Raw genomic sequence first — 23,496 nt, forward strand, 5'->3', positions numbered from 1 at the left:
AACAAACCAATCGTAAAAAAATTGCAAAAAATGGCCCAAAAATCAGCAAAATATATGAAATATCTCCGAATTGGCATATGATTCATATGGATTAAACATTCAAACCACTACCAATTTCACACCAAAACTTAAAACAAAATCATAAACAAACCTCTTAAACAAAAAGAAATAAAAAAACTGCTTTAAAATGCCGCACGTGTTGTTTTTGACTGAAAAACTTTAAACAAATAGCTGAAATAACTTGTAAAGGAATTTTGAAACAAAATCATAAATCAAAAAATTAAAAACAAGAAAATTAAATCTGTTAATATGATAATGAAATCTGATCAAATTTTGTCATAAGTTGAGATCCCGAAATAACTATCTCTGCCCAAAATACTTCATCAAAACCACTAGTCTCTACTTAACCTACTTATGTAAATTTTTTTTAAAATACTTGAAGCTAAATAATGAAAAAAAAGCTCTTACAAAGAACGTGCATTAAAAAACTGAGGAGAGTTATTAATTTTTTGATATTACAAAAGAATAAAAATTAAAACAAAAATTCCATTCAGCCAATAGGGTATCCAGGTGCTCGTAAAACAATAGGCAATTCATAATAGACTAAAAAGAGAAAAAACGAAAAACTTCAAAAATTTAAGAAAATAGATTAAGTTTTCGCCATTTTTTTGTCATAATCCTCAACAAAATTGATTGATACTCACAAAACTGTAACCAATTGTTATCTAAAATTTGCTCAAGTATAAGGGGTCTTTTCAATGCCTTTTGAGCCAGTAAAACAAACCAATCGTAAAAAAATTGCAAAAATTGGCCCAAAAATCAGTAAAATATATGAAATATCTCCGAATTGGCATATGATTCATATGGATTAAACCTTCAAACCACTACCAAATTCAGACCAAAAATTAAAACAAAATCATAAACAAATCTCTTAAACAAACCTCTTAAACCTATTGTTATCTAAAATTTGCTCAAGTATAAGGGGTCTTTTCAATGCCTTTTGAGCCAGTAAAACAAACCAATCGTAAAAAAATTGCAAAAATTGGCCCAAAAATCAGCAAAATATATGAAATATCTCCGAATTGGCATATGATTCATATGGATTAAACCTTCAAACCACTACCAAATTCAGACCAAAAATTAAAACAAAATCATAAACAAACCTCTTAAACAAAAAGAAATAAAAAAACTGCTTTAAAATGCCGCACGTGAACAAAAATTTCGCTCGCTTACAGATTTTTTCACACCTCAATTTCTAGCTCAACTATAAAAATTGATTAAAAAAATGGACTTCGCCAATACTCCTCTTCGAGTCGCAATAAAAAGACAGCGCCCCAATACAATTCAAATTCTTTGATTTGTATAAAGAGAGCACCTAAATAATAGCCGTTTGAGAGGCTGACGGCGGCTATTAATAACTTTAAATAATTTAAGGAGATAATGTTTCAAAAAAGGAAAACTATTGGTTCCACCGACACCGTTTGAAAGTAACTGCATGGCTTTTCCAACAATACTGACCTGTGACTCTTGAGGATTGACCAGACGTCTGGTGAAAGCGCAAAATCGCACATAATTATTTATAACTGACGAGGACTGTGAACTGTAAAATTTTTCCCAGTGGTTAACTAATAATTGATTCATTTATAATTATCAATATAAAAGGCAACTATAATGTCATTGATGGAAAGAGTATCCTCACCTCTAACACATTAGTTTTCTCAATCGGGAATAAAATAACGTTTCGTTCAAGGTAGAGGATGTTGGATGGAAGCGAATCGTAAAGCAGCTCTTTTAATTGACGTTTCAAAAATTGGGTTTCTCAAAAATGTTTCTTGACTGTATCTTTGTTAAATTCTGAAACTAATTATTTTTATTCAAACAGTTATATTCAAAACCAGTTGCATCATTATTAATGGAAGGGTTTTGACAGGATATCTACAGCGTCGTTACATGCTGCAACTAGATGACCAATTCCATGCACATTTCCGACTATCAACTCGAGTATTCCATTGGCAGCTGTAAATAAGGATTGGAACTGTCTCCTTGTGCTGAAAATTAACTACTTAAATTATGTACTTTATTTACTTTAGAAAAAATCTAATTTGAAAAAATGCATTATCATTATACCGAGAATTCACATAGGTGGCATGCTGTCTCTTCATGCATCTTTCTAAGTGTATCCAGAAATAGACGTTCGATTTATTCAATTTGGAAATAACGCAGAAGAAACCTAACGTATGAATTGTACGTTTATGAAAAAAAAACAGCTCCAGTCAAATTCGATTGGTTATCTTCCAAGATCTTGCAAGAATCTGGCAGGATTTTTCAAGAGGATACATCGTCCTGGAAGATTTTCTTCTAAAATCTTGAAAGATCTTCCGAGATAATCCTCTTGTATCGACAACGGCGAGTAGTAAATCAACAAAGTAGGATCATCAAGAACTGATAAAGTAGTACTAATGATCAAGTAGTATCAACAAAACATACAAATTTGCAAAAAAAAAATGTTGAGATCGTTTTGCCTCAAAATTGCGTACTCTTTGACGCTAATTTTTTTTTACAGAAGCTGTATCATGTCAACATTTTTTGAAGGATTGCGGTGCTTGTATAGTGTCCTAATTCGTTTGCGAACTATGAGCTCAACTAAAAACATAACCAACTATTGTCGGAATAAACGCTAATGAACGACTAGAGGGGTCTAATCTATTGTAGCCTGCTTAATTCAGGGGGAAACTATGCAGATAGGTGAACTAAAGAATTCACTGAGTGCTTCAAATGACATGATTTTGTCAATTAGCAAGATTTTAGTTGACAAATTAACACCACTTTACAGTTGGTGTCTAGTAACTTGCGCCAATTGAGTTCAACTGTATAAAATGCTGAGCGATAGACAAGTTTAGATAAAATGCAACGTAAAGAGTTAAGGGCTTAAAATATTTCCAAAAGTCAAAATGGTCAATCAAAATTTTTGCTCGGGAAGGACAGAAAGTTTGTTCGCGAACAGTATAAAAAATATTTTCTTTTTGATCTCTCTTCGCAAAAATATGGAAAAAATGAGATGCTTGAACAATTATTGACAATAGCAGACGCAAGAAACAAGCCATATTAAAAGGAGAACTTTTACATACCCAAACTTCTTCTTTAGATAGTGGAGAAGATTGAGCAGCGTAACTATTCAAAGAATTTATCATCAGGTGTAACAAAGAATTTACAACGCCGATTCATTCAAAACTAATTTTAGTTATTAATAGTGGCGACACAAAAATTTTTCTAGATACAACCAAATGAAGTGTTGTAAAAATTAAACTATTCTTTCTAATATACAACTGTTTCGTTAAATTTTTTTTTATTTTACGGTTCTTTGAGTTATTTGCTGAAAACCTAGCATTTCAATAGCAATTGATTTCTAAAAAAATGGATCTAATCTTCTCGCGTCAGCATCTCTGATGGCCGGAGATGAGTTATCTGCTGTAAATTATTCTCCTAAGTCCAATCTGCAGAGGCCGGAGGACTGGTAGCTGTTTAGAGCAGCATAATAGAGCGAACTTTTGATTTATTTCTATTAAAAGTTTTGAATTTTTAAAAACTTTGCGATAAAAACAAAAGCTCACTGCTTATTTGACAAACTTGTTGGCTGCTGCTTCCTGACACTCGAATGTTGGGTTCAATTTGTTCTCACTAATGATTTTCCTGAATTCACTCATTGTCTGATGACTGAGTTCTATCGTAGTCCGGTTTTCGTGAGATCATTACTTCTGTCTGATAATTTTTCTGAACTCAAGTTGAACTTTTAATGTCCCGCACCAAACTTGCAGTTTAGTTCGGTACTGAATGGGGATGTTACTACATAAACATTAAAAATTGTTTCTCCTTGAAAAGCTAAATACATTAAAAGTGGAACAATCTTTTATTTAAACCGATGTTGGTGGAAAAATTATTTTGGTGCCGTTATCTCAATTCGGGAGTTTTGCAAAGAACCAACATCAAGTTGTTTCACAAAAACAGAAATTATAAGGAGACTTGTGATTCCTCTTTTCGGCAAGAGTCGTTGTGAGGCAAGTCTTTTTCGAAGTTATTAACTCATAGTAAGAATTTTTATAGAATTTGTCTGCATTGTTGAGAGAAATTTGTTGAGAGCTGATTCAAAATTGTCCTCTGATTCAGAGAATTTGAGAGAACAATGATTTTGAATTTTGCTTTGATTCAGAGAGGTTTCAGAATCGATACAAAAGATTCTGAACACTTTCTGAATTGGTACCGAAAGTTATTGATACTCTGAAAATGTTCGGAATCGGATTTGCTGCTGACTGAATGTTGGTTAGGGTTGACTTTTGGATCTTTTCAATTATAACACCCCCGAACCCTCAAAGTTATATAGCCCCCATTATGTTATAGTAACGGTACTTGGGTGTTTGGGGGGTATATGTTGTATGACCCCTAACCTGGGGTAGGCTGGGGGGCTATAACGGGATGAACCGAAATTTGATATACATTATGTTCCAAAACTAAGCTAAAACTATGCTCTAAACTACTATTCTGTTTTCTCAGTAGTTGTGCTAGATTCACTAAAACAAAACTTGATTACTTCAAAATGTCCTCTGCAATTTCAGGATAGCAGACAATTGCAAATCCTTGACATATAGAAATTGTAAACAATGAAATGTTATTTCTCCAGAAAAGTAAGTTTCTTTTGTTTTCAAAGGTTCTTATTTCCAAGTTTTCGACGATTCGAAGTTGTTGGATACATACAGAATTCTTTTTTACCGCTTGTGCTTGAAGGTTCAACCAAAAAAGGTAACTTAGGAATGAACCCAATTACATTCTCAGTCTCCAAAATGTGAACGAGCTAATTTTAACTGTATAGTAAGTCCCATAAAGTTGCCAAGCACGTTCGAAACAATTCCGACATGCAAATGAACATGAAAGCGCTAATCTCTCCATGTTGTAAATTGAATTTTGACCTTTGAAACGTTCGACAGTGTTGCAACTTTATGGCACTGACTATACCACCGTATGTAAAGATCAAAAGGATATGTACATTTTTGATCTTAATGGTTTTTTTCACACACACTTAAGAGCGTGTGAAACTTTTAAATGAGCCACTTTCTCGTCTGCTTGGTTATTTTCGTACGCAAATATGGCCTGGAAGAGGACAATCATAACCTCGTTCTGAACGACAACCTTCAATTTTGTAGATTAATTAAGGCGAAAATATTAAATATAAAAGTAGCTAAAAAGGAAACATTGAATTCCGCGCCAAAAGTAGATAATAAAGTGTTATAATTCACAACTCGGCAGTGTAAATGTTTCACTTTTATATTGAAAACATTAAATTTCTTGGAAAAATGAAAACTAAGTAAGGCTGCTGCCTTAAGATTCTAAGGATCAAGATGATAGGAAACAGTTCCTGGAATCCAAGGTGATAACATCCTGAGAAGAAAAGACAATACCCAGAGAGCCATTCCAATACCAACTGACAACACACGTATTAACACGCCTAATGCGAAACCTATACAAACATATTCAGGGTGGCCGCCGTATTGGCCGACAGGGCGTTTAGCCGACAACCAAAAAATGAGTAATTTAACCGACAATTTAGGTAAAATGAGCAATAAAACCTATTCTGAAGCTGCGATTGGCCAATTTAAAACACTATTGCGTAAGCGGACACATATAACGCAATCTTTTCATCAACTAGTGTAATTAACGAAGGTCTATCCATGGTCGGACCGTATTTTACCGCATCTGGCCATGCCTCGCGGGCCATGGCCATGCCTCAACGGCCCGTGGGACTTGATATGAATCTATCACAACCGAACTACTGATTTATGGACCAATGAGACTTTTATGACCAATTGAAGTAAAATTTATGACCAATTATGATAAAACTGTCGGCTAAATTTCTCATTTTTTCCTTGTCGGCTAAACGCCCAGTCGGCCAATTTTCCTAGCACCCATATTCAGAACACAATTAGAGGGTACTAGTTACACACTAATAAACGAAAAAACTCCTCCCTACCTTTAAGTAAGCACTCCCCCTACCTTTAGGATAGAATTGAGAAGTGAGCTGATGTATATTAAAGCCCACTTGGCTGGGGTTGGATACATAATGCAGAGAAGTCTTTAAAGCAAAATAAAATTTTACTGAAAAATTAATTTAACGGTTGCTCGTTAAATAAGCAGTTTCTCACTGTGAAAAAATGCTTCTGAGAAATCAAAATGCGCCATTTATATGTGAACTCATGCACCTCTTGCTGATCTAAATATTACGATGAAGATTTTTTTCAGATTACTGCTGTGTTGATTGTTGCTGAATTGACCTCTCTTCCATATCCGGGTCGAAGTGTCAATGCTAACGAACGCCAACGTATGTAAGATTGGAAGTGAATGCTCTGAATCTTTGTACAATCTACGCTTGAGCGTAGATAGTACATAATTTTGCTCTTTAAGCTTAGATCTTTCTTAGTTTTGCTTTGAATTTAGTGCAGATCTTACATATTTTTGGGCCCATTTGAACGTAAATATTACGTAATTTTCCGTTGAAATTAGAGGATGTCTTACATAATTTAGCGTTGAATTTGGCGTCGATTTCACATAAAAGAATCTGGTTTCGAAGCGCACAAGCAGGATGTCAGTTGTCGGAGTCTCACAAACAGAGCCCTAAGTGTTGAAATTTTGAAAAATTTACGCTAGGTTCAAAGCAAAGTTTTGTAAATTATGCGCTTAGAAGTACAAAATTATGTAAGAGCTACGCTTAAAATCTCAAAAATCAACGCATTTGTCGCAAAATTATAAAAATATATTGCATCGAATTTTTTGACATGTCAAAACTAGATACCTCTTATCTCATATAATTCTGGCTAACTTCTTCGGCTTTTGGTAAAAGAGAACCATTGCATATAAACTTTAAACATGAAAGAAACGAAAGTTATTGTTATTGCTAGGGATTTTGTGATGCCAACCCCTCCCCCAGGTCCCTTTGCAACCCCACTTTTACGTTTTATAGCATCTTGTTTGAGTTTTGTACAGGACACAAACAATAATGCTTCTTTATACTATTTTTACGCTCATCACTTGTAGAAATAGAAAAGAAAGGGATCTAAAGACCTAAAAATATTTATTTGGTGAGTCAAACTAACAGTTTACTAAGGTCTGGCGTCGGAAACCAAAACTATGCAAGACATCTGTATCCATTGCCAGTAGCTCGTATTTACAATTCGTGCGGATTCGGAGAAAACCACATAGCTTTAGAGAATGGATATGTCCCCAAATAAAAAACAGACACAGAATGTTGACACGAACTCACATTTTTAAGTTTTTGTCAGGCAAACTTCAAAAAACCAAACTTGAGGCATTACATATGTCAGATTAACGTCAATAAACGCGAGTTGGTTCGAATAGAGTCAATGTGTTTGAATTGCTAATTCAAGAAAGAAGACGGTCCTGAAACGTAGAGCTCAACTGAAAAATCATGGCGACCATGCGATGACTAAAAAACTGAGCAATTTTACAAAGCAAGTGAACAAATGAGAACAAAATGGTTGACGAGGGGCAACAACCAGCAAAAAACAAACCCATCTAGCAAAACACATCCAAATATAATAATGATATTAAAAAATTGGTCCAATGGAGCCCAAAAATTCCGGCGGAGCCGATATGTTGGTTGCAACTGCAGGAGACCACTCTGGATTGTTGAAGTATTTTCTTACACAGTGAAAAATGGTTTTCCTACATTGACGAAGCGTTTATGCAACAAAGAAAGGTGCGAAAGTTGGTTTCGCCCAACCCAACTATTCAAACTGAGACTACAGACAACAAGTAGTTGATGCTAGATCGGAGCTGGCAAAAACGGAACAGACAGCTGATCAGCGAGAGATATCTTTCATTGATGAAGTGTTGGTACTGGCAGATATCCCGGATGATTAAGAGCAATACGATAAACCTTGCATTGCTGAATTTCTTGAACATCCCAATGTGTCCGATAAGGATGATGATCATCACTTGAAAGGCAGTCGAAACTCATCTACACCATAAGGAGAGGAACGGTTTGTATTCTCAGGAGTTGAATTTCGCAGTGAACAAAGGCCAAAGATTCCTTCTTCTCGGATCTCAATGTCAACTACAAACGAAGAGAATTGGAACTAATCAAGCGGCAAGAACGTGCTGAATTAGAGCAGGATAAAATGCAGTGAGAACTGATTGAACAAATGGAGACGAGAGAGTAGCAAATCCAGCTCAAACGGTAGAACTTGGAAGACGAAGCAGATCAAAATAAGTTGAAACAGCAGCAGAAACAGCTAGCTAAAAAAGTTAGCAGCACTCAAGATATAGTGATGCTCGAAGTTCTTAAGGAAGAGCGCAAGATCTACCAATATTAGTTCGCTCAGGTTCATATAGGATCAGGGTTTGTCGCAAGCTTCAGACCGGTCAAGATCAAGAAGGTGAAACAGTTGAATAACAACAACAACTGGCGAAGATTACTTGAAAACTATAATCTTGTGATCCTGATCCAAGACGTGGTGTCAGTCAACAAAATCAAATAAATAAAAAACAGTGACCAAATCTAGAGCCGGGTAACGTCTACAAGAAGGATCAGACGAGAGACCAATCCAGTCCAGCAATAAACAATTTTTCGGGATTCAAAGAAAAAAAACAATCGGAATTCAGACAGTATGCTGACCAGTAGAATCTACCAACGTTAACCCGGCATATATTCACAAATCATGCACACCCAATTTCTACTCGGCGCACCCGGTTTGATAAGGTTACCAAAACTTAAAAACATACCCGGCACATAGCCGGAAAATAGCCGCCGTTGATTCCAATAAGCATGATTGGGATTGAAAGAATAGAAGTTATTGAAAAAAAAAGATTTTTGTACAAAATTATTTTTTAAGTCCGATTTATTTTGATGGCATTTCGTAGTTGAACATACTTCTGTTTCTTAGAGAGAGGCTACAAGGGCAACTATCATTGCCAATAAGCATAAGATATGGTAACTAAGACTTATAGGAACGACGTTCAAATAGCGGGCATCTAAAATTGGGCTTTATGGGTTTATCCCGTTTCTATTTCTGACTCCAATTTTTTATAATGACTCTGTTCATTTTGAATTGCTTTACTGAGCAACTGATGTTCAAATTCATTTTTAGCAGAATGAGAGAAGAGAGAAACTAGCCTAGAAAAGTCAAAAAGATTTCACGCAAAATGTTGAAAAAGCGGCAAAATGGTAAAACGAAAAATAGTTCGACGAAGTAAAAAAACATAGCAGGACAGGTCTTGAAATACAATCCAAGGAATTGAATGAAAAACAGGCCTAATGTAGCTGACCAGCAGATTATTTGAACAATCCCAGCAAAATAGACGAAATCTCGAAAGTTGAGAAACTAAAAGAATCAAACTAAACAAAAAAACAATTATTCCTAAAACCCTTGAAGCTTTTAACCTGAAAGCCGTTTATGACACAATGCAATATAGTCACTAACTCACGCAAGAGACTTGAAAGAGGTTAAATTGACACTAAAGGTAGATAATCTCAAAAACATGACAAATGCTTCAAAAAGAAATGTGAAAAATGCTTCAAATGAAAAGGAAAAATTCAAAGATATTTTTCGAAAATGTGTCTGGATTAAATGTTCAAATTCATTTTTTCTCTTCTCTGTGGAGTTCTGTCTTGTAACTCATCTGCAACATTTAAGAAGTTTCGTTGGCCAATAAAGATAGTTAAACACAGAAAATAACAAAAAAAAATCAAAAAATTTGAAAACAATCAAAAAAATTTAAATTGCAAGCTTTATTCAAAAAATTACTTATATTTGCAATCTAAAAAATCAGAAAACTATTTTTTTGCCACTAGAAACTCTGCAATAACATAATAGCAAACTCAATAGCAGCAAACCCCTGATCACAGAGGAAAAAAACTAAAATTTCAGGAATTCAAAGAAAAAATTACAATTTGAAAATCGCAAAAATTTGTAATATTAGAATCTTGAAGCACATTCCCCATTACCACTAGAAACAATGCAGTAACCTATTATCAAAACCTAAAAGAAAAGTTTCTGTCGTTCAGGTTAGAGAAACCTAAAAATTGACAACAATTTTAAAAAAATATTTAAAAAAATTGGCTCATGCCATGGCCAATAAAAATTTTGCAGTAAACTATTAGAAGATCGTAGACGAGATTTACTGCCCCATGGAGCTGGAAAACTTGAATAATTACAATTATTGTCAGAACATTGAAAAAATTGCAAGTTTTATGAAAAAAATTGGTAAAATTTGTGAAGTTGAAAACCAATCTATTACCACTAGAAACTATAAAATAACCTATTATTGTGACACCAAGAGCTGAAACAACACAAATATTCAAAAAATTTGAAAAATTTTTGAAAATTAGAATAAATTACCGTGTTTATGTTTGGTGTAGCAATACATAAAGATTTAAAATGGCCATAAAAATTTTTTACGTCTTGCAAAATACCTTTACCAACTTTTACAAACCTCAATTTCAGACTGCTCCAAAAAAAATCCGAAAAAAAAGAAAAAATGCAACTCTTTGGGCTCAAAAACCTGGGCTCTGAAAATGACCTGTTAACCTTGAATTATGGCATTTCCAGTAGCGTCACCAACCCTGAAGTACTTGAAGAACTACTAAACGCGGCTAAGGGCCTCTAATGAAACTTGATGCCCGCTGAGCTTTACCTGTTTATCCCGTTTTGAAAGCTCAAAGTCATGAAAAAAGGTGTGAAAACATCTTACAAAAATAAAATTATAGCAGGACAAGTCCTGAAGTACAATTCAAAGAATTTTCATTGACTACACAGAAAATTAGACCTAAAAACGACTATCAGTGAATTGAGAAAACCATTTTAAAAAATCAGAACAAAAAAAGTAAAAAAAAAACAGAAAATCTATATCAAAATGCCGCATGTGAACGAAAAAACCACTGCCGAGAAACCGCATTTTTTTTGTTCAAACACCGTTTGCTCACTCTACTTTAAAATTAGAGCGAAAAAAATTCACGCCGCAAAACCACTCGCTTTTTCGCTCCATTTCCTGTTTCGGCGTGACCAAAATCACTACTCCAGTTTGACTTCAAAAATCGTGAAAATGTGTGAACAGATCTTAAAAAAAAACATTGCTGGAAGAATTCCGGAAACGACTCGAAGTGAAAATCTATTTAACCGCCGTCCAACTACTCATCAAAAAAACTTGCTTCCAACTAATTTATGATTTTCTCAAAACCAAACCATAAAACAAAAAGTGAAAACAAAAAAATCAAATCTGTTAACATATGATAAAAAATTCTGATCAAATTTTGTCATGACTTGAGATCCCGAAATAACTATCTCTGCCAAAATAAATTCATCAAAACAACTAGTACTTACTAAAACCACTTAAGTGAATGTTTTAAGAACACTTGAGGCCAAATTATGAAAAAAAGCTCTCAAAAACAACTTGCTCTAAAAAACTGGAAAAAGTTAGTATATTTCTTAATATTACAAAAGCATATAAATCCAAAGAAAAATTCTTTTCAGCCAATAGAGCATCCAGATGCTCGCAAAACAATAGACAAGTCATAATAGTCTAAAAAACTTGTCTCAAAAAAAAACCCGAAAAACTGCAAAAAAAAATTAAAAAAATAGTTTCAATTTTCGCCATTTTTTGTCATATTTCTCAACAAAAAAAAGATTTATATCCAAAATTGCCCATACTTATTACTAAACAACTAGAAAAACTATTATGAACCCTAAACCTCCACAAATGCCATAAAAAATTAAGGAATAGAAACGGCATTCAAAACCAAATCCAACAAAAAAACTATAAAAACTAAATGAGTTTTTTTTAATAGTACAAGGAAACATAAAGCCGATTAAGGTTCCTTTGCAATTAGAGCAATGAAAATTTCGCACAAAACAATGGGCAAGTTATAACAGGGTGGGTAAGACACTTGTGTAAGATTGGAAAAGAAAAACTGCAAAAAATGAGAAAAATGGTTTAAAGTTTCTCAATTTTTCGGTCAATTTTTCTTAGAAAAAAAATGATTTATACCAACAAAACTTCAGTCAATTGGTATCTTACAATTCCTTAAGTAACAAGCTTCTATTCAAATCCTTTAAGCAGTAACAAAAAACAGGTAGAAAATTCATTAAATTTCGTCTAAAAATCAGCAAAACTGATCAAAAACCTCCAAATTAGCATTAAAAATCAAATTAACTACTTGAAAGCTTCAATTCCTATCAAAACAAACCTAAAACTAATACAATATCATAGTCAAACCTCATAGCCATAAAAAGTTGCAAAAAACTGCTTTTAAAAGCCGCACGTGAACAAAAAATTTCGCTCGCTTAGAAAAAATTTTTTCACACATCAATTTCTCGCTCTCTCAAAAACAGCGGTGTGAACAAAAACCACTCTCTTTTCGCTCCGCTCTTCACTTTTGTTCAGCACCAAAATCACTCCAAATTTTTTCACGCGTTTCATTTCCCGCTTCAAAATTCACTCCAAAAATTGATTAAAAAAAGGAGTTCTCCAATACTCCTCTTCGAGTCGTAAAAAGACAGCGCCCCAATACAATTCAAATTCTTTGAATTGTAAAAAAAGACAGAGCACCAATACAATCCAATTCTTGGATTGTAAAAAAAAATAGGAGCGCTATAATAGCCGGCTGAGAAGATGAGGGCGGCTTTTAAAAACACAATTTTCAGTCGACCCAAAACAAGTGTCAAAAAGCTCATGTTTGTTTCTAGCATTAGTCGGTTGTGCTCCAATTACTTACAGGTTAAAAATAAGTCAGCTCAAAACTCTCGTGACTTGAAAAACCAAATGAGTCAGAGCAGCAAAAAAGGATACTCTGCCTGCATGAAATGCAATAGACAAAACATAGCACACCTCTGTTTGTAGTCAACGCACACTTGAAACCATTTCCATTCATCAAACATCACATTTTGACAGCTACTATTAATTTTACAGAGACCATATCTAGCTGGGTCGTTGTGATGTATCAGTATCAGTGTCAAGGTGACTTACAATCATAATTAGTTCTCAAAGCAGTTGTTCGGAAGTTACCTCCACAATTAAGAACGAAGTGGTTGTTCTACTGGAAAGTGCAACAAATTGAATTGTACATGCAGACTTAAATATTTTATATGCGGATTTAAATATATGCAGATTGGCTGAATAATGTTACCTTTGTCCATTACCAATAACTTTTGCAAATCTTATATGTGAGCGACCTGACCGCGAAAGTACTCCAAAGAAAAAAGACCAAAATTATTATTATCATTTGTATCAGATGCGAACAAAAAGAGACAGACAAGAATTCGACAGTTCGAAGTACCTCAACGCAAAGTCTACATAAAAATTGTAAGCACAGAATTCGGAATTGTCACAAGTTCAAACAGATGAATTTCCAGAAATGATGAGACACTATCAGAAAACTGAAACTTTGTTAGTCCTGAGGAATGCAAGCTCCTTATCTCATTAAAGACTGCAACGCTCTCAGAACTTGTGGAGTCAGAGGATCCATTAAGTGACATAATAAAGTGCTTCATTTAGAACACAAGATGGAGAAAAATGGCAAATCTTCAGAAGTAGCCAATACCGCACACGTGTCTGAAATTCTTAAGAGCTTTTGGGTTGCAGTAATCAAAAATCAAAAATTTGTCAACACACTAGCTATGTGTGATATGGGCTCAACAGTTCTGTTTATTGAATGCCGTTTAACTTCTATGTGGAAGCGTCAAGGTAAAAAACTACGCTGAAACGTCACGTTAAGAAAACTAACTGGGTCAATGTAAAAGAACCCTGTTGTCTGTCTTCAAGTAGACAACTGGGTTCACAGAAACATAACGTACATGTTTTTGAACACGAAAGATCAGAGTAGTTACGGTATAGTTTGTTTTGAGATTTCACCGCCAGTTTAGATCTGCGGATGTGCTGCCGGAAGTCAAAATCCAACTGAGCGACTTGCGTCTAATTCTTGGAGAGGACGCCTGTTTTCTTGTGATATTTCACCCATTTTCATTAAACAAAAGATATGAACTGCCTCTGCTCTCTGAAGTCGCATTTTGAGAACACCATAAAACATGACGTGTTTGTTTTAAATTCAAAGTAGCAAAAAGGAGGCTCGTTAATGTGCGTACGCACATAAGGTTCGGACCCCGCTCATTCACTTTCCTGACTTAATTGGCTACCAAATGATAAAGCGATAGAAAACTTTCAAAAACATACATATCGTTCCATAAACAATGGAATACAATAATGCTACCCTAAAGGGCAGATAAACGTTGTCGATAATAGGACTGCTAGAAAGGACAATTGTAAATATCAAACAACAAAAATTTTTTACGACCAAAACTCGATGTCTATAATAAATGGAATCATCACAAAATCATCAAACTCGCATCAGATGAAACCTAAAGGAATCAATTTGGCCTATACTTCTTTAGAAAAAAATGTAACTGGTTAACAGGTCGACAACAAAAAGCAAAAGGCGGGAAGTTCAAAAGTAAATTTCTATTTTTGAAAACAATTACTTTCACCGTTATTAATATCATTAGATATCAAATTAAATCCCTAAAATATTCATATATATCTCACTAGGAAGCAACTGAGACATATCACTAACCAATGTTCAATTGAGCAAAAATTCAAAGCAAATGGGACCTACAATTACTGCTATAATATAAAAAGAAAACAAATGCTATAAAATGTCAGAGAAACAACCGCCGACACAGCGGTGTTGAAAGTGGCAAAAGTTTTGAAAGATAACGATATCGTGGCTGTACCTTTTAATAAAGGCATGGGACTTTGTGTGATGAAGAAGCTATCACATCACAAAAAGCTGGCCGATGTTCTCAATTGCACCCAATTTCAAGAAAATGCTGGTGCGGGGGATAACATTGCTCTGAAGATTGAAAAAGACATCAATAGCGCGTTGCTTGATATGAAGAAGAGCTCTTTATTAAGCTGAAAAGTCTTTCAAAAATTGCGATCAACAGAAGCAAAAAAATCTGAGACCTTATGGCCTAGCGAGAGTGCATAATAATGGAATACTTTTACGCCCAGTGTTGTCTATACCCGGAAGTAGTTATTACAATTTGAATAATTTCCTCGCGCAATTTTTTGATAAAGTACCTCGTGCTAACATTGAGACGTCAACGCTCGATGCACGGAGAAAACTAGGATCCATAATACAGGGTCCTGACGAGAGCATCGTTTCTTTGGATGTGAAGAGCCTATATACAAATGTCCCTGTTAATGAAGCAATTGAAATAGCCTTGAGGATTCAGTACTCTAGTGCCCACGCCCCCGAGATGTCAAGATCGACTTTGAAAACACTCTTGAAGCTGGCTGTGACAAATGTCTGTTTTAAATACAATGACAGATGGTTTTGTCAGGTGGATGGTTTAGCAATGGGAGTATTACTTGCAGTTACTTTGAATGATATTTGGATGAAGTCATTTGAACATCAGATCAAGTCAACAAAAAGATCATCAATAAGATCCCTAAAAATGAACTTAACGCCTGTCCTGATTGCAAACGTAGAATCACCTATACAGAAAAAGGAGTGGATTGTGAGAAATGTGAGAATGGGTTCCATACAAAATGCCAAAATGTTGATGATAAACATTACGCGAAAATGAAGGACATGGTGTGGTACTGTTCTAATTGCCAGAAGATTAACAAATTAGATATTGAACCGAAAACTAAAAGACAACCTTTATTAAGATACGTAGACGATAAAATTTGCACTGTAAACCGTGAACCAGACACTTTGCTCAGAAAAGTAAACATGCTTCATAGGAAAATGGAATGCACAATGGAAAAACCCTACGAAAATGGTAATTTAGCCTTTTTAGAGATGAACATCAATGTAAAAAGCTGTAAAGAAATTAACTACAAGTGGTACAACAAACCAACGACACGGGAGTTGTCTTGAATTTCCGTAGCTTTGCACCAATCCAACATAAAAGGAATATTGTAGAAGGGACTGTTCACCGCATTTTTAGAAGCATTAGCACATGGCAAAGTTTTAACAAAGCTCTGAAGGAAAATGAAAAAATTTGGCTTAAAAATCAATGCCCTGAAAGTTGGACTTCCAAGATAATCAATGAAGCTTTACAGAAAATCATAAGTAAACCTAAATTGAAAAATAAAGGCGAAAACGTACAACTGAGGGGAGGAAAAATGCCAGCGGAAGATGTTAATTCATTGTTCCTGCAGTATCGAGGTTACATCAGCCTGCAATTGAAGTAAAAATTGGAAAAAAACGTGAAAATTGACAACCATATTCACATTGCGAAAACTATGTACTGGCCTGACATCCCTGGAATCTAGTTTTGATTACAATCTGAAGTCTCATGTGGTCTACATACTCATTTGTCTTGGATGCAGTTCCACTTATGTCGACAGACGTTTCCAAATTTGGCCACCAGAATTTCTGAGAAAAAAAAATCGATTCACCGGCGGAACAAATTGTAGTGGAATGCTCTGGGGCTCTAACGGCTTTTGATTATAAAATTTTTGATCAGTGCCAAGATAGCGAAAAATTTATGACCATAGAAGTTCTACACATTAGTAGACGCAAAGCACAGTTGAATAAGCGGAACGAGTACAAAATAAGGGAACTAATACTGAAATTTTAAGTGCAGAATGCATGTTCTGCCTAAAAATTTCGAATTGCCATGCTAACAACGTTATATTGTGGATCAAAACAAAAATCTCCTATTCAAAACTCATACAGAAAAAGACTCATATTAAAAGTTTAAAAATTCTTTTAACATTTTAGCAAACTTTAAGTTTGAAATCGGAAAAATTTTATAAAAATTCGAAAATGTAAAAAGATAATCAAGACACTTTGCTGTATATATGCATATCTGTAAATATTTAATTAATAAGTTTTAAACTCCTGGCGATGCGAAAACGTACAAGTAATTCAAAAATTTTATGTCGACTATTAACACTTTTTAGCTCCACGTATATCAGGCAAGCATGCAGACATATAACAACGTGGATGGCAGAGCGTCGAAAAACAGACTCGCGGGTAGGTGGCAAGAAGCGAATGTTGTGGCAGCTCACGCGCGTATGATTGGCGTGTAACTGATCAGTGCATTGTGCCACAAAAACTTATGAACCTCAAATCAATAAATATAGCACAACGGAAGCCATTGCCAACGGAAGCCATTGCCAACGGATGCCAATACAAATAGCTGACACGGGCAATGAGTACAGAAGACAGGAGCTTACATTAAAATACTAGTTAACGGTGGCCATGTTGCTTTATTCGAAAACACTTTTTGGTATGGGACGATGGAGCTGGTCCCGGAGGCAACGCCTGTCGACCAGAAAACCTGACCTGACTTTTAGCGAATTAAAACATTGAAATATTAGAAGCAATTAGAAACGGTAGAAAATTATAGAAAACTTTTGAACGATACGAGACAAGATCATGAATCCAAATTTAGGATTCAAACGAAAACGAAGTTTTCGTTTCAACAGAAAGCTATCCTCTGGGAAACTTTCCTTTTGTTTTGTTTCATAATTGGGATATATTCTTTTTCAGCCCCCCAGCTTAGTGAATATAAGTCTTTTATGACCCCCATTTGCACGTGCTATTTTCTTACATAGTAACGTGCTATATAACAAAATATTATTTGTAACTGGGGGGCGTTAAAAAACACTGGGGGCAGAATAGATTCCATAATTGAATAGAAATCATTTTAATTAGTAGTAGTAGTAGTAGTAGTAGTAGTAGTAGTAGTAGTAGTAGTAGTAGTAGTAGTAGTAGTAGTAGTAGTAGTAGTAGTAGTAGTAGTAGTAGTAGTACTAGTAGTAGTAGTAGTAGTAGTAGTAGTAGTAGTAGTAGTAGTAGTAGTAGTAGTAGTAGTAGTAGTAGTAGTAGTAGTAGTAGTAGTAGTACTAGTAGAAGTAGTAGTAGTAGTAGTTCAGGCTTCCGCAATGCACGGGTTGAAGCACCCTTATTGATCGTTATGAGATAGATTCGAAATAGGTTTACAGTTATTGCACAGGCAGCAAATTCTCCAAGTGCACATGTCAATTTCGTTAAAACTTCTAAAAAAGAATATTCATTAAAAATCCCTGAACCGATATTTTATTTTTTTGTTGTCTGTAAGCTCTGTGTGTTTGTTGACAACATTATAGAGACAGGTTGTTTTCGACCAGAAATTTTCGTCGCTTTTGAATAATCGTTTTTTCGTAAATTTGATTTCACATTTCACACCTTGTCTCGTCCGATTATTGTTGTTGAAATGTATATACTTTTCCATGACAATGTTGTATTTATTGTTTATGAAATCACATAGTAGTAATAAGCTGTGAAGTTTGAAATAAAAAGATAGAGGTAGAATTTTCAGTTTGATTACGTTCCTTATATGTGAGAGAAGAACCTATTATCCATTTCTTTGCTTTTGTTCGGATTCTTTCGATGAGTAGTAGATCGCATTTAGACGGATACCACACTTGACAGGCGTAGGATATAATTGGTACAATGCGTTTAATTTAACTTGAGGGAGAGTTCTGTGGTGAAGAATTCTTCTGAGGTACCAAAGTGCTTTAAGAGTTTTGGAGGCTCGTGAGCTTGCGTTTTGATGCCAAGTGAGGTTATCACAAATTTGTTTTCCAAGATCTTTTTGATGAGACGAGATGTTGACAGTTTCTTTTTTTATTGTAAAGAGTGACTTTTTCTTGAAACAAAGGATCTTGCATTTGTTTTCCTGGAGGCGCATTTCGTTGTTATTGCACCATTCATTTAATTTCTGGAGATCAATTTGAAGTTCATGTTTGTTATTAGAGTGCAATTTGTAATCATCTGCATAACCGTAGGTTTAACTGTATTCGATTTTTTGTGGTAAATCATTTATGCAGACAAAAAAAGTAGTGGCCCCAGGATTAAACCTTGCGGTGCGCCGCTAGTGACGTCACGAAGGCTCGACTTTGAGGTTCCAATGCGAACACGTTGTTTTCTGTCGTCGCAGTAGTTGGCTATTAATCTGAGCGCTTTTCCCCGATCCCTGATTCCGGCAGTTTTGCCACAACGCTGTGGTGGGGTACTGTATCAAACGCTTTCTGGAAATCTAGGTAGAAACCGAAAACTTCATCATGTGCAATTGAGTCGACTTCTTTGTACAGTTGGTCTAAAAAGCATAACATTTGAATAATTGCTGAACGTTGAGGACGAAAACCAAACTGGGTATCATAAAATGTTCCTTTAACGTGCTCATAGAGTTTGTTGAACATAAGTTTCGCGAAAACTTTTGAGAGGCAACATAAGCAATTAATTGGTCTATATATATTGATTGCGGCTTTATCGCCCTCTTTGTGTATTGGTGTTATGACACAATGCTTCCAATATGCTGGAAATTTACCTTTGTTAAGGAATGTTTGAAAAAGTAGAATTAGGGATTCACTTATTGTTTTAGATAGATTTTTCAGGAACAGGTTACTTTTATCATCAGGGCCGTTGGCTTTACTAGTATCAAGTTTATTTAGTATACTTTCAATTTCTTTTACTGAAATATCAAAGAGATTAAGATATTTTTCTCCAAAATTGAACTGGTTCTCAACTTGTGATATTTTTGAATTGAATACACTCTGGGAAAATAAATTGAACAACTTGGCTTTCTCATCGTTAGTGTTAGCAGTTTGTTCATTTAGGTGCATCTCGCTTGGGAATGGTGTGACTTTTTTAATTGATCGTAAAAATTTTTGAATAACAATGAGCTGACGTGTTGCGAAGGTCTCGCTTTTATAGATGACTTGATCGTTTTTGCAAAGTGTGTTCACTTTTTCTTCGAGACAATCTATTTTGTTTAGTGTGCTTGGAGCAGGACTTGGATGGGCAATTGGTTTTCGTTTCAAAGTTGATAGTTTTTTCATTTCATGGAAAGTGCTTTTTGACACCCAATGGGAGAGCTGTGGTCTGTGCTGAGTTACTCTTGGGACATTTTGATCGAAAAGAAGATTGAACCATTCATACCACTGTTTAAGAAGTTCGTCAACGTTACTGTAACAATAGGGGTTAAATGGGTTTTTTGAGATGTTGCAATTGAAATTAATGCAATCTATTCTTTTGTAAGCGTTTTTTGGTCTGCTGCGATCGGTCGCTTGATCGTAGTTGCATTCGTATCGTGTTATGTAAGCGTAATCATCTGAGCATTTTTTGTTGTTGAGGGCATAGTTATTACTAATTTTGATTTCGATTTTTGAATTGATCCAAAATTGTGGTTCGTTTGTTAGGAAGACATCTAGCTGTTTTTATACCCCAAAAGGTCAGTGAAGCTTAGCATTTTTTCAAATTTTTCATCTATGAAAAAGTTGAGCCAGGTGTTGTCAAGTTCATCTGGTGACGACATTTGTTTCCAGTCAGTGGTTGAGAAGTTGAGATCTCCTGTAATGATGGTTGATTTTGGCTTTGTTTTCTTATCTGAAAACTTTAGCGTTTGCGTGAGGTCTTCAGACTTCTGCTTGCACCATCTGTTAATTGTAAAGAGGTGACTTAAGTTGGATTTTACCTGATGCTAGATTTAGCGAAAACGTTTGTAAATATAGTTATGATTGACTTTGTCTTACGATTTTTCTACGAGGCAGCGAAAAGGGAAAAACCTTGTTTGAAGATCATCTTCACTGCTGAACTTTATATTACTATACTTGAATGCTTGATATTGCATTGTAAACAATGCAGTTTCGTACATACAAGTAGTGTGTTGTAAACATTGCTATCCAATCTGTGGGCTTACTTCTTCTAAACTGGTCCTTGCTCATGGCAACTACTGTGTTACTTTGATAACTGCACAAAAAGAAAACAGAACCCATTGAGAGTTCAATTGTAAACGGACAGGAAATCTCTTGAATATTAAATCCCTGGAACTTGAAAACTTGAACTACTAACCGAATCACTATTAAAAACTTGGGGTCTTTCCCATTATAGCCCCCCCCCCCCAGCTTAGTGGTCAGATAACCTATAGCCCCCCCCCCCCAATAATGGTAAATATACCATAATGGGGGCTATAATTTCATGGGGGGGGGGGGGGGGCTATAATGGGAAAGACCCCAAACTTGTACTACTAACCGAACAGGGAGCTCATTTTACCGAGGGACTTCGCTATTCCGCAAACACCATGAAGATCAATAAGGCACACTAATTGTATCATCAGAAGGACATTGGCCGTCATTCCAGAAGCTCGTGAAAACACTAAATTTGACGGCGTATGTTTGTGATATATAAAAAAGATCGATGTAGCAGCAGCTACTGTGATTATTGAGTCGATCATCACTTGCACTATAGATCTTTTGCTGTAACATGTGAATACGCTTGTCACTGTTGACCACGCACACAGGAAGGACAGCCAAATTTTAGCTGATGATTTGAATGCTGTGCAAGACAATCTGTATATTATGTTTCCTAAAATGTCTATTTTCTTTATATGCACAAATTACAAGATTCAATACTCTAACGTACCCCACTCTTTGATTGATGTCCCTCTAGGTGCCGACAAAATTTCGCCGAAGTAGAGCCGCAATTGATCCATTTTTTCGAATGGCTGTAGAATGGTAAATTCATCTAAATCGCCCCTGTCTATGTAATTCTTATGTAACGGATTATGATGATCTTCAATTTGCTCCTAGAAAATTATGCTTTGCGGCATTTAGAATGACTACGTGCGAGATCTCGGTTGTTAAGTACTTGTTAGAACATAAATCTTTGTTACCTCGGAACTTAGTGCCCCAACACGAGGGCGCTTGTGCCCGGGTGCCTGGCTGGAGGGGAAGTAAGATATGCGTTCTAACGTATTTAGAGAATCAAAGGTTAAAAACTTGTTGGGTGCATGTGCATTTTTAGTTAACTTGGAAAGAGTTAAAAGTGAGCTAAGTATATGTTCGAGTATAGTTCTGGGAAGCCTAAAGCAATTACAGCTCAAAGCCCAGGGCACTTGCGCCCGAGACTGAGCTCGAATTGCCGAAGGTTTCCCAGAACTATACTCTAACTTATTTGGACCACAATTTTGCTCTTCAAAACTCAATGAATTCAATTGAAATTTACAGTAACATTGCAATTCTGCATATTTGGAAAGAATGCTTTTTCATCAACTCGTTTTTTCTTAGAGTTATTTTCATTGTTTTTCTAGTTTTTTTATTCTTTCTGCTCGTCAAACAAATTAGTTCGCGTTCCAAATCGCAAATAGTCGAAATCGTTGTCCGGGTCTAATTTTTCGATAACTCTTTAATCGGAATTTTTGACGTTCGGAATCTCCAATAATTGTTTTTTTTTAATAATCTCCAATAATTGTTTGATATTATTGTAGGAGCAAAGGGGTTGCATAAGTTGTCAGCAGGCTCTGTTGTTTCACTCTCAATGTTACTCTTTATGCTTTTAAAAAACGAGCAAACTAAAATTATTTTATTTTGAATCAGTTATAGACTAACATAACCGGCAGATTGCTGGAAAATAGCCGCGATAGATGCTTGTGACCTTCTATGGAATTGAAACAATCGACTACCAGTCCTTTAATAGACCACTAGATTTTTTTGGGTTAGATTCGGACTGTCAATTTTATGACACATACGGTCTATAAGGAAAAAGACCTAAAAGCGTTTTTTCAAAATTGATATTCGAAATCAAAAACTCAATAATAATACTCAAGAATTAGGGCATATAAATTTGGTCTATTAATTAGTAAAAGGTCTATTAATTATTTGGTCTATTAATTGGTCTAGTAATTACTATTGTTCTTTAATTAGTAAAAGTTCATAAAATTTAAAGTTCCATAATTGAGTCATTTTTTATAAGTCCATTGAAAGTCATTTAGAGTCCATTAGAAGTCATTTTTTGTGAATGAGATAAATCACGCAATTGACCTAAAAGCAGAAATGACGTCACGCGCACAAATTTTAACTGCAAAGCAGTAGAAGTCACTGAAGTTATTGAAAAAGTCCATTTCAAGATGTCAGGTCGTAAGAATCATCGATGGAGACGACGAATTAAATAAAAAACACGATATCCCCAATAATAGTCACTATTGCTTCGCGGCTATTAATAACAAAAGTCATGTTTCCTGCTTTTAAAGTGTCTCCTTTGTTTATCTTCAAAAAGTGAGTTCTTTTTCAAGAATCATTCCTTAAGGCTTCCGGGAAGTTTGCTCACTTGATTGCTTATTTTTTGTACCATTTTGCCAGCTTCATTTCAACGGGATAGTGTGAAAAATGATATCAATACTATTTAAGCTCGAAATCTAGTGTGATATCAGTCGTGAAATCTTGAAGAAAAAATGTAGGACGTATGAAAAAGTATGCAATAATGACTTCTTGCTTGATCAGCCTAACTTAGTATGAACAGCGGAATGAAAGTCTAATGCGAGATAGCGACTACATTGGCTAAGTTAGACCTTAGAATGCAACCAAATAGGGCACAAAACTTTGTCAGATGCGCTGTACGAACATGTTTCCACTGCTTACGTGTTTTCTGCATGCATTTCTGAC

The 23,496-nt window shown here is 35.2% G+C and overlaps 1 protein-coding gene across 3 annotated transcripts; it reads right to left on the reverse strand.

Annotated features, from left to right (window-relative positions):
* Nucleotides 1-1,897: 1,897 nt before the first annotated feature.
* LOC142349503 (uncharacterized) lies at nucleotides 1,898-21,768 on the reverse strand. 3 transcript variants are annotated; one of them, XM_075401098.1, is made up of 4 exons: nucleotides 21,479-21,768; nucleotides 21,089-21,421; nucleotides 5,408-5,509; nucleotides 1,898-2,016 (listed from the first exon to the last, which is right to left on the reverse strand). In XM_075401098.1, exons 1-4 carry the CDS (start codon nucleotides 21,546-21,548, stop codon nucleotides 1,910-1,912), a joined length of 612 nt encoding a protein of 203 aa, XP_075257213.1. In that variant the 5' UTR covers nucleotides 21,549-21,768; the 3' UTR covers nucleotides 1,898-1,909. The 3 variants fall into 3 exon arrangements, with proteins under 3 accessions (XP_075257213.1, XP_075257214.1, XP_075257215.1); XM_075401099.1 differs by lacking the exon at nucleotides 5,408-5,509 and having other exon boundaries at nucleotides 1,904-2,048; nucleotides 21,479-21,752; XM_075401100.1 differs by lacking the exons at nucleotides 1,898-2,016; nucleotides 5,408-5,509 and adding an exon at nucleotides 3,742-3,843 and having other exon boundaries at nucleotides 21,479-21,753.
* Nucleotides 21,769-23,496: the final 1,728 nt, after the last annotated feature.

Source organism: Convolutriloba macropyga, chromosome 11, assembly GCF_964194025.1.
Source record: "Convolutriloba macropyga chromosome 11, txConMacr16.3, whole genome shotgun sequence".
Classification (NCBI taxonomy): domain Eukaryota; kingdom Metazoa; phylum Xenacoelomorpha; order Acoela; family Convolutidae; genus Convolutriloba; species Convolutriloba macropyga.